We start from the raw sequence: 17,320 nt of genomic DNA on the forward strand, positions 1-17,320 counted from the left end.
TAATTTTTTAGTTATGATGTAGTTATATAAACTATATGTATATATCTTTCAATTATAGATATATCATGGTATATAGTTGATGGTTGATATAATATGGAACATATTAACAAAAGAAACTACATCCCACATTGAAAAAGTAAAGGCAAAAGATTATAAAAGATGACTATAAAAAAAAGACTTTTCATCCCACATTGAAAAATGAAAGAAGAATCTTGTGGAACACTTCTATAAAGAGAGTCACAAATGATTTTTCAAGTATAATTTTTTTTATCAATTCATACGCCCAATACAAGTATGGCTTAATGTGAAATGAAAGAAGAATATTGTGGAGTATAATTATAATTATTTTAAAAATTGATTTTAATTTATTTTAAAAAGTTAAAATTTTTTCGAACCGGTTCAACTGGTTCCTGGTTTCTGGTCCAATCAGCCGGCTCACCCAGTCCAAAATGGCCCAACCTCCTGCCGGTTTTATATGATGAATCGGACCGGAAAGGTTACCGGCTTGCGGCTGGCTTGGTCTGTTCAGCTGGTCCGGTTTGGTTTTTAAAACACTGATTATGGGATGGACAAAAATAAAAAAATGAGACAAATTTTTAGGGAAAGAGGGAGTAATATTTTTGTTTGTAATTTCTTGATGTCAAATTGAAATGATTTTGAATTTTTTTCACATCCATGCAAGTATATTGCTAAATTTATCCAAATCAATAGAAAATCAATTTGAGGTTGGATCTACATTGAAAAGTAACAATACTTTATAAACTTCTATTTACTTATTTGATGGAGTATTTTTAGTGTTGCACTTTATAAATTTTCATATCTATAGCAGACAGAGAGAGATTGGGCCGAAGTGACAATGTGTTTAAAGGCCCATTAGTATCAATATGGGGCTCCATTTTAAAGAGAATTTTAAAGTATGAATTTTGATAGTAGTACTTTTTTTTAGTTTAACTATTTAATCTGTTTAAAAACCTATGGAAAATCCACACATCAAATGTTGAAGCTCAAGAAAACAATGTCAACCTACGTGATTTGGCTATTGAAGGAAAGAAGTTGTTGAGTGATTTAATGTAATGATAGGCTGATGAGAGATCCGCAGAAGAGGATGCTATAGATGATTGGATTCAAATCTCTCCACAAAAATGTGCAAAGTGGTGGTTTTCTGCAGTTCATAATGTTGCAGCTATGGTTGGTGCTGGAGTCCTTGGTTTTCCTTATGCCATGTCTGAATTAGGATGGTACTATTACCCAAATCAACTTTATTTATAAACATAATTAAATCCTTCATGTAATTATAAAATAAATGATGTTATTAGGGGGCCAGGAGTGACAGCCATGGTGCTATCTTGGGTGATAACACTCTACACTTTGTGGCAAATGGTGGAGATGCATGAAATGGTTCCAGGGAGGCGTTTCGACCGGTACCATGAGCTCGGGCAGCATGCGTTTGGGGAGAAGCTCGGGCTGTGGATCGTGGTGCCTCAGCAGCTCATAGTTGTAGTTGGGGTCGACATAGTTTACATGATCACCGGAGGGAGATCTCTCTGTAAATTCCATGATTTGGTTTGCAGAAATAATTGCAACAAGATTAATTTTACTTATTTTATCATGATTTTCGGGTCAGTCCACTTCGCGCTGTCCCAGCTCCCCGGACATCAATTCAATCTCCGGCGTCTCCCTCGCTGCTGCAGTCATGTCCTTGAGGTATACTAGTTACCTCATATTGTAATGTTTTTCTCAATTTTAATAAAACTAAGTAGTTTTTTTTTTTAATTGAGGTACTCGACAATAGCATGGGGAGGTTCGTTAGCCGAGGAGCAGAAGGAGGAGGTGGAATATGGGTACAAAGCTGGTAACCCGGGTGGTACGATCATCTCCTTCTGCGCGTTGGGAAATGTCGCTTTCGCCTACGCGGGTCACAATGTAGTGCTGGAGATTCAATCTACGATGCCATCCACACCGTCAAGGCATTCCAAGAAAACTATGTGGAAAGGAGTGTTGGTGGCTTATATCGTCGTGGCTCTTTGTTACTTCCCGGTCGCCATCGTTGGATATTGGAGGTTTGGCAATGGCGTAGAAGATAACATCCTTGTCACGCTACATGAACCTGTTTGGCTCATCGCCATGGCTAACATGTTCGTCGTGGTCCATCTCATTGGCCGCTATCAGGTCCATTTGAGATATTTTTACTAACTTATTGCTCCTATTATATGTGGCTCTAATTAATAATTTGAAGAAACTAAAATTCAAGGCAAGTTGGTATCTACGTTTTATTGCAAGGAATACGTATGTGGGTATGTGAGACTTATATATTTGAAGAAAATAATAGTTATGATCATAGGAAATACTCCTATATGTTAATCAGTTGTTCATTTTTGAGTTCAGCTTTTACTATGTGTATTGCCATGACGTTCCCTTTCTTTGGTTGGCTACTTGGATTTTTTGGTGGATTTGCATTTGCGCCAACCACATACTTTGTAAGCAATTTTTAATTTACTGTCTTTGATATTTAATTACAACTTTGTTAAACTAATTTGGATTATTAGAAAATTTAATTTGATCCTTTTTTCAGCTTCCATGTATCATTTGGCTTGTAGTGAAGAAACCAAGAAAGTTCAGCCCTCCTGGTTCATTAATTGGGTACGTACAATTTCAAGGTGTAATATATTGACTAGTATTTTTATTTTTTTTGTATAAATTAAGTATAATGATTTGTGTGTATATATAAATCAGATTTGCATAGTACTTGGTGTGGTTTTGATGGTGGTTGCTGGGATTGGAGGGCTAAGAGCATCTCCAATAGCACTGGACGTCAAATAGCCTTCACACTGGCACATCATCAGCACTACAATTCTCCTGCCACATCAGCTTGCCACATCAACTGGACATCAAATAGCCCTCACATAGCCTTCACACTACCTTTCCACATCACTAATAACAATTATATAATTTAATTTACACTTGTATCAACATACGGAATTTAATTTACGAGACAAATACGGAAAATTCGAATAATAATATTAAAATTTAAAAAGTACATTAATTATAAAAAAAGTACAATAATATAAAAAAAGTACAAAAATTAAAAAGTACATTAATTTAAAAAAGTTAAACAAAATCACTCATCGCCGCCATCCTCGTCTCCGTCGTCGCCCAGCGCTTCTTCACCGTCGTCGCCGCCGCCGCCGTCGCCGCCGGTGTCCTTCCTCATCGCCTCCAATTCTTCACGCTGGCTCTGGAGCAATACACGAAGAAAATCCTTCACCTCGGGGTCCACCGCCGCTTGGAAGTCGGCTAAGGTCTTCACCATTTGAGCGCGCGTTTGTTGGCGCGCGAAGAATTTGAGCTCCTCGGTAGACCTGCCGAGGGGGGATGCCGAATGGACGTCCTGGGAACTCGGGGTGCCCCCCCTCGCAACCTGCTGCGCCCGCCTTTGCCCAACCGGGCGAGGTCGGCGACCGAACGACCGAGGAGTCGGGACCTCCTGGGCCGTCTCAGGGAGGTCTGACGAACCACCGCTGCTGCCGCTATAATCTCCGGTATAGTTCAGTCTCTGCCTCTTCGGCCAGCCAGCGTCGACGCCTGCCCGGAATTTCTCCGACTCGTTGAGCACAACGTAGCAGTTCCAGTAGGTGAACTCATAGTACTTCTTATCCGGATCGGGGTAGGCTCTCTCCGCAATCCTCCTGCAGTCTTCCTCTGTTTGGCCACTGGTCTGCATGCGGAGGGCGTTGGCGTACAAACCCGAAAATCGAGAGACGTCAGCCTTGATTCGGTCCCAGCACTTCCGGACCTTCTCCCCGGTGCACGGTCGCCCTTCAGGGCAAAATGCCATGTAGGCTGCGGCTATCTTGGCCTACAAGTTGACGATCCTCTGGTTGTTCGAAACCAGAGGATCGTCGCAGACACTCACCCACGCCTTGGCAACCGCAACGTTCTCCGCGTCTGTCCACTTCCTCCGCCCCCGGATTTCGGCTTGGGGCTGCGACGACTCGCCGACCTTCTTCGCCTTGCCCTTCTTCTTACCCCGCCCTACTCCCTGGCTTTGAATGAGAGTTTCCGAAACCTCGTTAATATCAAAACCCAAGTCCGCTAAGGAGAAGGTCTCCGTATACTGTGCATCCGTTGGGGTCGATGTGTGCGAAGAACCGGTGGAAAAATCAAAAGTCGGCCGATAGGCGTTGTCCCCCCCGTGCGTCCCCTGCTCCGGGGGAATAATCTGTTGCGCCGGTGGCATCATCTGCTGCGCCGGTGGCTGCATGCCGGGTGCCCACCCCGGCATCATCTGCATAGGGTGCTGCATGCCGGGTGCCCACCCCGGAATCATATGCTGCCACGGGTACATGTTGTAGTACCCGCTCATCGGAGGCCAACCACCTCCCCCAGGAGCCGGGGAAGTATGGGACCCTGCTCCGGGAGTCGGGGGCGTCAATGCACATGTCTACAAGTTCTACTCTGGAAATAATTCAAGCTATGCTAGCACATTTAACAAATTAAGATATCTTGCATGATAGTCTATTTTTGCATTTACTTGTCTTAATCATTTATGTGTAGTTAAATGTAAATTGATATTTGTGAAAGAGTGAACTATAGAAAGAAAGTCTGTAAATTTCCGATACCCCGTTATGAAAATATCACCAGAAATATTTGAATAAAGACATAATCTCATTTGAATTATTTTTTAATTTTGTTTATTTTAGAGCTATTTTTGTCCATCTATCATAGTATGATCTCAATCAAGAAAATTAGTATCAATGCATTTTGATATGGTATATTTTTAATCATGAAGACGATATTTTTTATAGTATAATATAACTGTACATATAATAATTATGATAAGGCTGTACATATATGCTATTTCATTAAAATTGAATTAATTGTAAATACCTGTTGTGCCAATCAAAATGAAAGTTGACCTTACGGGAATATTACGAAATTATTGATTATCATAAAATTCCACCTAAACAGTGTCTGTCATGGATTATTTAAATAATACTCCAACTTATCAATTTCCTTAACCTAACGTAGATGATAAATTAAGTAAAATTGGAAAAAGGGAATAATTAATGAAGACTCTTATTTAGCTCTTTGACTTATAACTGTGGCTATAAATTATTTCAAGAACTTATTCAACTTCATTCTTAATTAATACTGTACTCATCATGACATGCAATATTTTGCGAAATATTTTGAAATTTAATTAATTAAAGTGAAGTACAGCTGGATAATCATTAATTACGAGGAACTATACTACTCCATAAAATGACCTGAAGATAAGTTGGTACGATAGTATATATACTAATACTTTGAATATAATTAGTTTAATCTAGCGAGTTATGTTCGTGCAAACAACATGAAAGACTACTGATTAAATAAAAAAACTCTGTGACTCGTTGAAAATAATCCAGCATACAAATTACAATAAGTCCAGCTAGAAGCTTCGATATTCTTTATTATAAAAAATTGCATTTTATGATTTCTTGGTGTCTAGACCTATTTTGAGAAATTATGAATAAATTGAGAGTACATTCATCTCAAAGTAAAAGTGTGTGCCTCAAAATAAAATTCCCTTTAAAATGAAAACTTTCAACAATTGTTTCGCAAATCCAACCAATTAATAGTTCAAACGACGACTCGAATTTAAACTATCACAATCATTCATCAAGTCGACCCGAATTACGGATGTTTAGCTGAGCTTATATTTAAGCTCCTTAAAATAGTAGTACTATCTTTTAAATTGGTTGAGTTTAAAATCAATTTTTTAGAATTATCTCCCAAAATAAGCCGTAAACAATTTACTTATAAATTATGAAAATAACCTTCAAAAGTCACATAAGATAGATAATAGATTATTCTAAACATATCACATTTTTCTATAAGACATAGTACAATTTTAAGTATTTAACTATCCAATCACACTTGGCAACATATAAACTCTTGGTATGTTACTATGTTGTAAACACAATTGTAACGGCATACTAATTTTTTACACTAAAACTCGTAAGCTTTTTCAATATGTGTTTAGCTAAACATGATTACGGTGGGAAAAGACTTATTTAAGACAAAAGGCATTGTCAATCGTTTTCTCGAAGAAGGTTAAATAAAATATTTGTATATGCTAAAGCCAAAGAATTAAGTCTCAAAACTAGTTATATAACCAACTCTGATAAGGATCACTTCACAATTAATTCTTAGTTAATTTAGCCAATTAATTTTTAATCCTCTCTAAGTAAACTTGAAACGTGATTTGCGCTACAACTCCGTTCCCACTCTCTCATATATTCAATACTGCATTTCAAAAAATGAAGGCAATGATCAAAGCATTCTCCTTTGAGCTTCTGATCTAACTCTTTTCAAGTTGTTTTCTTTTTTTCTCCATAAACTTCGTTAGTCCATGAAACAATTAATGGCAGCTGAACGGCCTAGTAGTAGTTATGTCAATAAGTACTGCGAAAATGTAAGGCTAGCTTTCATTTATTTATCTTGGAAGTATTTGTCTATAAATACACGAACTTTCAACATTTTCTGATTTTTCCTCCAAACTCATGAACTTTCAATTTTTGTGATGGCAGGAGGATGAGCGATCTGTAGAAGAGAGGGCTATAGACGACTGGCTTCCAATCACTGCTTCAAGAACAGCCAAATGGTGGCATTCCGCATTCCACAACGTCACCGCCGTTGTCGGCGCCGGAGTTCTAGGCCTCCCTTACGCCATGTCTCAGCTAGGATGGGGGCCAGGGATGGCAGCTCTGGTGCTGTCATGGATCATCACACTCTACTCTCTATGGCAGATGGTGGAGATGCACGAGATGGTGCCGGGAAAGCGGTTCGACCGATACCACGAACTCGGCCAGCATGCCTTTGGGTAGAGGCTGGGGCTGTGGATCGTGGTGCCTCAGCAGCTCATCGTTGAAGTCGGTGTCGACATAGTTTATATGATCACAGGAGGCAAATCCCTCCAGAAATTCCACAACTTGGTTTGCTCTGATTGCAAAGACATTAAGCTCACTTATTTCATCATGATTTTTGCCTCCGTCCACTTCGTCCTCTCCCAGCTCGCTAGCTTCAACTCCATCTCCGGCGTCTCCCTCGCCGCCGCAGTAATGTCGTTGAGGTTAGATTAGTATTCATGAAGTTTGTGTTAAAAAAAGACACGTGGATGTGTCCGCTCTACTGTTTAGTAACGGACAATCCGCTATAACTCCGCCAATAATTATGGCGTGTGATATCTTCTAATTCTGCTAGTAATTTTTCTAGTGGATATATTTTCTGTTACAAATCCGCTACTAATAGTGTTGAACTTCATCCGCTAGTGAAATCTGCTGGTAAAACACATGTTTTTTGTAGTGTGATTTTCGAGGAGTCTGAATTACCATCTATTGATATGGGACAAAAAGGAGGTTTAGGCCATCCACAGTGGGGCGGACGATAAGGCATCGTCCGCGCCATCATCCACTCACTGTGGGCGCCGCGGAAGATGGCACGGACGATGCAATGCGTTCTTTTTTTTTTTTTTTAATTTGAAATTTGTCTATTTAAACCTCGATTGTCATTCTATTTTTCATACGAACATTTCTCGCATCTCTCATTTCTCTAATCTCTCACGTTTCTCCATCTCTCACAAACCAAAATGAACCACGACGACGACCGGAGTTCCTCAGAGGCCGGTGGTCCGACCTTGACTCGAGCCTTAAATGCAGCGGTGCACGACGCAATGGCGGAATGCTTAGCCATAATGCAACACAAGGAGGCGGAAGTGGCAGCAGCGGCGGAGCAGATCCCCAGGCCTATTCGACGTCGGACGTTTGTCCGACGCGACTACGCCGCAGCTCACGAACGTCTACGTATAGACTATTTTGCCGAGCAACCACGGTGGAGCCCGACTGTTTTCCGTCACCGTTTTAGAATGTCTCGTTACCTTTTTCTCAGCATTGTCCAGACGTTACAGTCACGTGATGAATATTTCCAGTATAAGGAAGATGACATCGGCAGACCCGGACTTACGCCGTTGCAAAAGTGCACAGTTGCACTCCGTCAGTTGGCCTACGGCATCAGCGCTGACATGTTCGACGAGTACCTCCACGTCGGAGATACAACAGGCCGCGAGTGCCTGAAGAGATTTTGTAGGGGAGTTGTGGAGGCCTACAACGACACATATTTGCGAAAGCCAACAACTATAGATTGCTAGGGCCTAATGAGAATGCACGAGACGGCGCACGGCTTTCCTGGGATGCCAGGGAGCATCGACTGTATGCACTGGGCATGGAAGAATTGTCCGACGGCGTGGAGAGACCAATTCACTAGTGGATACAAGGGCAGCCACCTGACGATGATCCTCAAAGCCGTCGCTGACCATCGGCTCTGGATCTAGCATGCTTACTTCGGTGTAGCCGGGTCGAACAACGACATCAACGTCCTCAACTCATCCACCCTCTTCACCGAGCAATGCAACGGCAAATGTCCGGCCATCGACTTCACCGCCAACAGGCGCCAATACCACATGGGGTACTACTTGGCCGATGGCATATACCCAAGGTGGCCTGTTTTTCTGAAGACGATCAACTGCCTAATTGGTGAGAAGAGAGTTTTATTTGCGCAAAAGCAGGAGGCGACGCGGAAGGATGTGGAGTGGGCATTTGGTGTGCTCCAAGCACGGTGGACAATAGTGAAAGGGTCGGGCCGTCTCTGGTTCAAGGAAGTCCTCGCCGATGTCATATATGCGTGCATAATCTTGCTCAACATGATAGTCGAACATGAAGGTGGGAGTGGGAGCATCACCGATTAGACCGATGACGAAAGTACATCTAGCTCCTCCAGCACGGCGACCGAGCTCCCCGCTCGAGGATTACCGACGGGCTTCAATGAGGTTCTATCTAGACAGACCTCAATGCGCAACCAACACGACCATGCGCAGCTCATGAACGACATGGTTGAAGAAGTATGGGCCCGTAACCGCCGTCGCTGAGTTTGCGTATTTTTTTTGTAATCCGTATTGTAACGTATTAATTTTATAAATGAAATGAAGGTTTTTCCCAATTTTTGTAGTTATTTAAGTATTCAAATAGAAGAAAATGCTTAGGGCACGCCTTAGGGCGCCCCACTGCAGGTGAAAGGGCATGAGGATAAAATGCTGACATGGCGGTGCATAGGGCGGGCTTTAGGGCGCACACTGTGGATACTCTTAAATAGTTTGATAAAAGTAATAAATGTGAAAAGTAATTTGGTAACTTTTGCCTTTTCAGTTACTCAACAATTGCGTGGGGTGCATCGGTTGACAAGGGGCGGCAGCCTGATGTGGAATACGGGTACAAGTCGCATACAACGGGTGGGACCGTGTTCGACTTCTTCAGCGCGTTGGGGACGATCGTGTTCGCCTACGGTGGTCATAACATTGTGATGGAGATACAGGCCACTATGCCTTCAACACCGGAGAGGCCCTCCAAGGGACCTATGTTGAAGGGAGTCATCGTTGCCTACGTAATCATCGCCTTGTGCTACCTCCCCGTTGCTCTCGTCGGTTACTACATAATTTGGAGGACAACATTCTCCTCACACTGCAAACACCCACCTGGCTCATTGCCATGGCTAACATGTTTGTCGTCGTTCATCTCATTGGGAGCTATCAGGTTAGTTTCATGTCTTTAAAAAGTTTATGATAATTCGATATCTTTATTGTGATATGGATTGATTGACTTAAGCAGATATATGCAATGCCGGTTTTTGATATGATGGAATCCTTGCTTGTAAAGAAACTCATGTTTAGACCAACTTGGCATCTACGACTTATTACAAGGACTACTTATGTTGGTATGCAAAAGAGTGACATGTTTTTACTTTCTTCAAACCCAGTAAGTGTTTTGTGATTTATTAAGTTGTTTGATTCTCAGCTTTTACAATGTTTATTGCTATCACATTCCCTTTCTTCAACGGCCTTCTTGCATTTTTTGGAGGATTTGCGTTAGCGCCAACTACATACTTTGTAAGTAATTATAGTTGCTTGCTACACATTTTTTGCGTTGTTACATGCTTAAATAGAATGAAAGAAATGTTTAATAGAGAGATCTTATGTATTATTTGTGCAGCTTCCTTGTATCATATGGCTTATCATCTTCAGCTTATCTTGGTTCGCCAATTGGGTACGTTTTTTGAATGTTAAATTAATATACTATAGAGTATGTGTTGACCTTGATTTGTGTATTGTCTTAGCTAATTTATAACTTTGGGGTTGTGGCATTTCAGTTTTGCATAATCTTTGGAGTTAGTTTGACGATTGTTGGACCCATTGGAGGATTGCGAGAGATTATAACCAAAGCGAATACATATCGGTTCTACCAATAAACATAGATATATGCATATACAAAGAATCTTTGTTAATGTTATATCTCATGTACTACATTGGTTTCTATTCTTGTTTCTCTGATCTAAATCAACTTTATTCATGAAAAAAATACAGGTTTTGTGCATTTTCGAGTTATGTTAGGTAGGACAATGTAAAAGTGTGAATATATTGGATGCCTTGATAAAGAAAAGCTTGCTATTTTGGCCAAACATGGTAAAAATTACTCTCCTGCTACATTCTGTACTCCAGTGTAAAAGTGTGCAATTTTATAATTATTGGTTTTTTAGAATTTTGTGTAAAATAGTTGATGTTTTAGGATTTCTCCATGAAGTTGTGTTTAATCTTTCAATATTAATCAGTATTTTGGGAAGAGAAGTTGTCAATGAAAGAGGATAATTAATGAGTATATATATAGGCAAATGCCACGATATTTTCCGATATAGACATATATTATATATTTCTCAACAGAACAACAAGTCGTTGTAGTATAGTGGTAAGTATTCCCGCCTGTCACGCGGGTGACCCGGGTTCGATCCCCGGCAACGGCGTATAAACATTTTAGTTTTAATATTTCACTTTTTTATTGAAATTTGTTTAAACCTGGATTTGTGTTTTTCTAATTTTGAAAATACGATATACTACATCTTTTAAATTTGACGAAAACATGAAATAATGACTAGAAAGTAAAAATATGTATAAAACTAAACAAAGATAATAAACAAAAACAAATAATGATAAGAAAAATAAAGCTGGAATGAGATGTTCAAAATAAATTCAGATGAAAGAGTATCAAAACAAGACAAGCTTTACTAAATTTGGGGAAGGGACATTAAATTTCTACTCTGAGGAAGTAAATAAGCTAATTTGTATTTACTTGATAAATTGATTTAATTAATTTAAAATTCTTTAACGTCTTAGTAATTTTTCAAATACACACCATTTTTTTTTATCGTTTTACAAAATTTATTAATATTATTAAAGCTGATTATAAAACAAAAAAAATCATTATTTGAAAGTGGTTTTGGAAACCCCGTGAATTTAAAAGTAAATAAAACAAAAAATACAAATATTATAAAAAAGCCAAAAAAAATATACAATAAAATAACGATTTCGCCTCTTAAACCATGCCAGATGCTCGAAATCAAAATCAACATGGCTGAGGCGATGAGCTTGTCTCTTCGGCCCGGCCCATTTCGCAAGCGTCGTGTGAATTTCACCTCATTCTGACACAATTGATGTTTTCGGCGCCGTCGTTGGCATCGACCGATGGAATTGCATCACTACGTAGAGTATATATACTTATCCGCGATTGTTTTATTATCAGATCTTAAGTATGTTGAATATTTATACATATTATTATTTGGTACAGTCAGTCGTATTAAGAGGGACTTGAATAAGTTTTGCGTTTGTTTAGTTGTGTTTTCAATGCTAGTTCATCATGAATGTGTGAACAAGGAAATGGAGTAATAATATGCCTACTTAATTACAGGTGTACGATTTAGGAATAAATCATGGCCTTCTAATTTCTCTCCAGATTATCTGTCACTAATTGTTGACATATATTTTACCCAATTATATAAGATTATTCCACTTGTCTTGCACAAGCCACAACATTCTCTCCTAGTCATCACGACGTAAACAAAAGGTCAATAAACAACGACTTAGATAATAAACAATGCCACAACGAAGTCTTTGTACCGATCGATTAATATGGACAATTTGATAAGTCCATCGCTAGCTACAGACAAGCTGTAAATGTTGAATAATATTGGCTCACACGCAATGCAGTCTTGTTGGGAATAACAAGAAATCATTATTTTTAAGTAATTAAAAAATATTTCTTTAGTGATTTTACTAGTGTTATTTACTTGTGTCAGAGCATTCCGCCTATTGCACCGCCACGTCAGCATTTTTATCCTCCTACCTTTCCACCTGCTGTGGGCCATCCTATAAGCCGCCTAAAGGCTGCCCGATAGGTTTCACTATTGTTTTGTTAATTAATTTAAATGTTTTCAAATATGTCAATGCAAAATAATTAAAAAATACCACGATTAATTAAAAACGGCAAATCCTACATTGATTAAAAAAAAGTTTTACACGAGTTAGAAATGAAAAAAAAAATTGACTACTCTACAAAAGTCTCAACTTGCGGCACAGCTCATCGATCATCCCCCGAAGGTATTCGGCTTTGGTCGGGTCCTGACATTGCATGAGGGCGTTGTGCGGAATTAAAAACGCGTTGCATCGTCCGCGCCATCGTCCGCGTCGCCCACAGTAGGCGGACGATGCCCTATCGTCCGCCCCATTGCGGATGCTCTTAGAAAACAGATTAGATGGCCTTTTGCACGTTCTACATTTTCCACATTATTGTCATCATCAGGCGCGCCATTGTCCGCCCCATTGCGGATGCTCTCAGAAAACAGTTAGATGGTCTTTTGCGCGTTCTACATTTTCCACATTATTGTCATCATCAGGCGCGCCATTGTCCACCCCATTGCAGATGCTCTCAGAAAACAATTAGATGGTCTTTTGCGCGTGCTATATTTTCCACATTATTGTCATCAATAATTTAAATCTCGTAAATAATTAATGGAAATTAGTGATTCACGGGCGCCCACAAAAGTGTAGAGTATTTGTCAAGAGTTTCATAGGGATTAGTGAGGTTGGGCCATCGGTGCGAATTTTTGAATAAGTGGAATGGAATATTGGTGACATCTTCGCTTGCAAAAGCAAATGCAAATAATTATTGTACTATACCACACGATATGTGCTATAATTTCAAAGATGTTGAAAGTCACTCCTCTTGTAGAGGTGGGGTTCATCCTAGCTCGGTATTTAGATGCTCATATAGTCATTTGTACCCTCTATCCGTCATTAAAAAATAAATTAATTTTATCATTTTTTATCGTCCCCCAAAATTAGATCAAGTCTAATCTAAGTATAGAATGTTTTCATCAAATAATAACCTTAGACATCATTTATAATATAAATCTCATAATCCATTAACAGTTTAACACTTCTTCCACTAACTTTTCCCTCTCTCTCTTACTTTTTCTCATCACTCTCTTATGTTACCAGTTGCACATTAAAACTCGTGTCATTTACAAGTTTATCTATTTTTTTAAGGACGAAAGGAGTATATATTCCTACAATATATACTACAGTTTTTGAGTCCATATAATATTACAGTACAATTTTAAACACTCAATTATTGGTATTATGTTGGTGTACTTAATTAATACAAATAAATTACCAAGATAAATTTTTAATATTAATAACCATATGATCTTAATTAATTATTGCTTTGTATAAGAACTAGAACATATATTTTTAATGAGGGTATTCTTTATAACCTATTAGAAGAAATTAGTTGTTATACTTAATACAATTCTAAATTAGACCATACTAACGATTGTCCAAAATATTAATTATATCTATTTTTTCTTATGAAGAATCTTTTTTTAATACTAATAACGTCATTCTAGAAGCAGATGGTGGCATTTGACAACACTATTTTAAAGGACTATACACTTGTAGTATATAATTTCATATCAAGCACTAAGAAGACCTCGTCAACACTTGTCTTGTATATGCAGCAACTTCTTTTTCGCTTTCTTTTTATTTTTTGAAAAACACTAAAATTTAAGAGATTACAACGTTGAGCAAACTTGCAAGATTGATTTGTTTATCTATCTTTTCATTTAAAACCTCGATCTGTTATTTTTGCAAAATTAAATTCTTAAAATCCTTAGCCTGAACGGAAACTAGCAAATAAATTCTCAATAAGATAATTAATAGAGTAGGAGAAATTAATAAAAATAAGACGATAAAATGTAGGTCACCTGTTGATCGAAGATTCGAATCACCATATTGATGGCCTAAATGAGAAATTATTAGTATTAATCAAGAGAAAAAGAAAAGGAGAAAAATGGTAGAATATTTTTTATGTCTCAGTTTCCAAGTCCACGGACTTTTATAGATCTCTTGTTTCGAAAAGGACGAAAATAGAGATTTAAATAATTTGGAAAGAGAAGGCAGCATGGCTACCAAACCAAGTAACCAACTTCCGTTGTGTATAAAATAAAACAAGTAGCATTCCACTTCCACACTTGTTTAAATGGCTGATCTCTCTTTTCAGTTGTTTTAGTTCTCAAATCTGCAATTCAAACATCAATTAATGGCTACGGACGGCCCACTTTTCGACAGGAAATACTACTACGAAGATGTAAGTCCATTTCAGTTCTTGATTCTGCTAGTAAAAATGGTTAGCAGCCAATCTACGCTACTCATATTTTAGTAACGGATTATAGGCAACGGAGATCTCGGCACGAGAAAAGGCCATAGACGAGTGGCTCCCCATCACTGCTTCAAGAACTGCGAAATGGTGGCATTCAGCTTTCCACAACGTCACTGCTGTTGTCGGAGCCGGCGTCCTCGGCCTTCCCTATGCCATGTCCGAACTTGGATGGTAACACACCATGTTTCACCTTCAATAATACTAGTATTAATATCAACACAAGTTTTTATACGAAATTGGTAAAGTATGATAAACAAAAAGAAAAGTAACTGAAGTTTAGTGGATAGAGAAGAAGTTTCTAAAATAGAAAGTGAACTAATCTTGTGAGACGAACTAAAATGGCAAAATAAAACTATTTGCATATATTTGCACACATACATGCTTGTTGATGTCGATGTTGATGACGATGTTGTCAGGGGCCCTGGGCTTACAATCCTGGTGATATCTTGGATTGTGACTCTGTATTCACTATGGCAGATGGTGGAGATGCACGAGATTGTGCCAGGTAAGCGTTTCGACAGATATCACGAACTCGGGCAGCATGCCTTCGGGCCGAAGCTGGGGCTGTGGATCGTGGTGCCTCAGCAGCTCATCGTTGAAGTTGGCGTCGACATAGTTTATATGATCACAGGAGGCCAATCACTCAAGAAATTCCATCAATCTGTTTGCCAAGATTGCAGTGATATCAAGCTTACTTATTTCATCATGATCTTCGCCTCCGTCCACTTCCTCCTATCCCCACTTCCCAGCTTCAACTCCATGTCCGTCCTCTCATTGGTCGCCGCCACCATGTCCTTGAGGTATATATACATCACCTCGCTCAAGCCCCCACAGTTTTGTTTTTGAGACACTGTATAAAAGGCTTCATTGGTATTAAGCTTTTTTCTTATATATTGCTTGCAACATTTACTTATTCCTCGATGTGGGGTGTGGTTTGCACCCCTAACATAGATTTGTCTTGAAATTGTAACAAGCCTATCTGCCTGTGCAGTTACTCTGCAATTGCATGCTATGCCTCGATAAGCAGAGGCGTGCAGCCTGACGTTGAGTATGACTACAGATCGAACACTGCAGCCGGGACTACTTTCAACTTGTTCAGTGGATTGGGGACGGTTGTGTTCGCCTATGGCGGCCACAACATTGTGATGGAAGTTCAAGCAACTATGCCTTCCACAGACCAAAAACCATCAAAGAAGCCTATGTGGAAAGGAGTGGTGGCTGCTTACATAATCATAGCCCTCTGCTATCTCCCTGTTGCTATAATTGGGTATTGGATTTTTGGAAACGATGTCAAGGAAAACATACTTCTCACCCTCCAACACCCGAAATGGCTCATTGCCATGGCTAATATGTTCGTCGTGTTTCATCTCATTGGAAGCTATCAGATATATGCCATTCCAGTTTTTGACATGATGGAAAGTGTGCTTGTGAAGAAAATGAAGCTGAATCCATCTTGGTTTTTGAGGATGGTTACAAGGAATACTTATGTTGGTATGTATGAATGTCATTTTGTCTTAACTTTCTTTAACTTGTGCACTTGATCATTTTAGTTTTGTTTTGCAGCTTTTACCATGTTTGTTGCCATCACATTCCCCTTCTTTGATGGGCTTCTTAGTTTTTTTGGAGGATTCGGCTTTGCCCCTACCACATACTTCGTAAGCAATTTGCATCTCAAATATATATAGGGTCCTACTAGAGTAATATCGGGCATAACAACTACGATACCAGATAAAAAAATTGATGTCTTTCAGCGCACATTGGTTTCATTTGCGCTGAAAGGCATCAAAGAATGTTATCTTTTGAGTAATGTCAATAACACAACGCATTTGCAGCTTCCCTGTATCTTGTGGCTCGCCATCTGCAAACCAAGGCGGTTCAGTTCATCATGGTTCGCAAATTGGGTACGTCTTCACCAAAATCGATTTTTTTATGCTCCTATTATATAAACTGACTAGTGTTCTTGAATTTTTGGTTCAAAAATTGCAGTTTTGCATTATATTTGGAGTTACTATGATGACGCTTGGACCTATAGGAGGGCTAAGGCAGATTATAACACATGCCAAAAATTATAAATTCTACGAGTAGCAAAAAAAAGTACTACTCGAAATAGATACGGTGGTATCTCTTGATTATAGTTATACTTCGTGATCAAATTTCTCTCAGTTTTGTTTATGATAAAGAGTACTGATTTTCTTTTTCTTATTTGCATTTGAGCGATTAAGTAATTTAAAATTGTACTACAAATGAAGGGAATAGTATGTTTGGTTGTTCACCATTCATCCAGATGGAAAGTCATTAACTAAAATTAAGTTGTCACGTTTCGCCGTTCCAACGGATTTGTAAACGGATCAAATACTAAAATGACTTTATAATTTTGTATTGATGATTTTCATTGAATATGATATACGTTGCGGTTAGTCTCTAGCTAGTTTTTTATTTATCCACTATCCAACAGCAGCTGGATTACATTTCTACCACTTCTATATGTACTCTTAATACATTATCTTTTCATCCTATAAAATTGTCAAACCATTCAATCTAAAAGTATACCACATTAATATTTTCTCAAAAATTGCTAATACACATTAATGACAGAAGAAAACAAAATTCCGCAATCATAATTCACAAATCACAAACGCAATCACAATCAAACACACTTAAAACACGTGCAAAATTATTTACGT

General features: G+C 38.8%; 1 protein-coding gene, 1 non-coding gene and 2 pseudogenes across 2 annotated transcripts; all 4 read left to right on the top strand.

Annotated features, from left to right (window-relative positions):
• The first annotated feature begins 1,060 nt into the window (after nt 1-1,060).
• Nucleotides 1,061-4,569, top strand: LOC121749094 (annotated as a pseudogene).
• A 1,837-nt stretch (nt 4,570-6,406) lies between these two features.
• LOC121749095 lies at nt 6,407-10,338 on the top strand (annotated as a pseudogene).
• Nucleotides 10,339-10,815: 477 nt separating this feature from the next.
• Nucleotides 10,816-10,887, top strand: TRNAD-GUC. The gene has a single exon. It is a non-coding gene; the product is annotated as a tRNA-Asp (tRNA).
• Nucleotides 10,888-14,379: 3,492 nt separating this feature from the next.
• Nucleotides 14,380-17,053, top strand: LOC121749642 (lysine histidine transporter 1-like). The gene is made up of 7 exons (XM_042144225.1): nt 14,380-14,564; nt 14,650-14,807; nt 15,053-15,436; nt 15,628-16,127; nt 16,200-16,291; nt 16,469-16,537; nt 16,623-17,053. The coding sequence occupies exons 1-7, from the start codon at nt 14,517-14,519 to the stop codon at nt 16,719-16,721; spliced, it is 1,350 nt and encodes a 449-aa protein (XP_042000159.1). The 5' UTR covers nt 14,380-14,516; the 3' UTR covers nt 16,722-17,053.
• The last annotated feature ends 267 nt before the right edge of the window (nt 17,054-17,320 follow it).

Source organism: Salvia splendens, chromosome 9 (assembly GCF_004379255.2).
Source record: "Salvia splendens isolate huo1 chromosome 9, SspV2, whole genome shotgun sequence".
Classification (NCBI taxonomy): domain Eukaryota; kingdom Viridiplantae; phylum Streptophyta; class Magnoliopsida; order Lamiales; family Lamiaceae; genus Salvia; species Salvia splendens.

Excerpts from the sequence above, each read along its gene's own strand:
- LOC121749642 (XM_042144225.1), top strand. The coding sequence starts at position 14,517 with ATGGCTACGGACGGCCCACTTTTCGACAGGAAATACTACTACGAAGAT. Across the intron at positions 14,808-15,052 it reads GCCATGTCCGAACTTGGATG|GGGCCCTGGGCTTACAATCC; the intron begins GTAACACACCAT and ends CGATGTTGTCAG. Across the intron at positions 16,292-16,468 it reads TTGCCCCTACCACATACTTC|CTTCCCTGTATCTTGTGGCT; the intron begins GTAAGCAATTTG and ends ACGCATTTGCAG.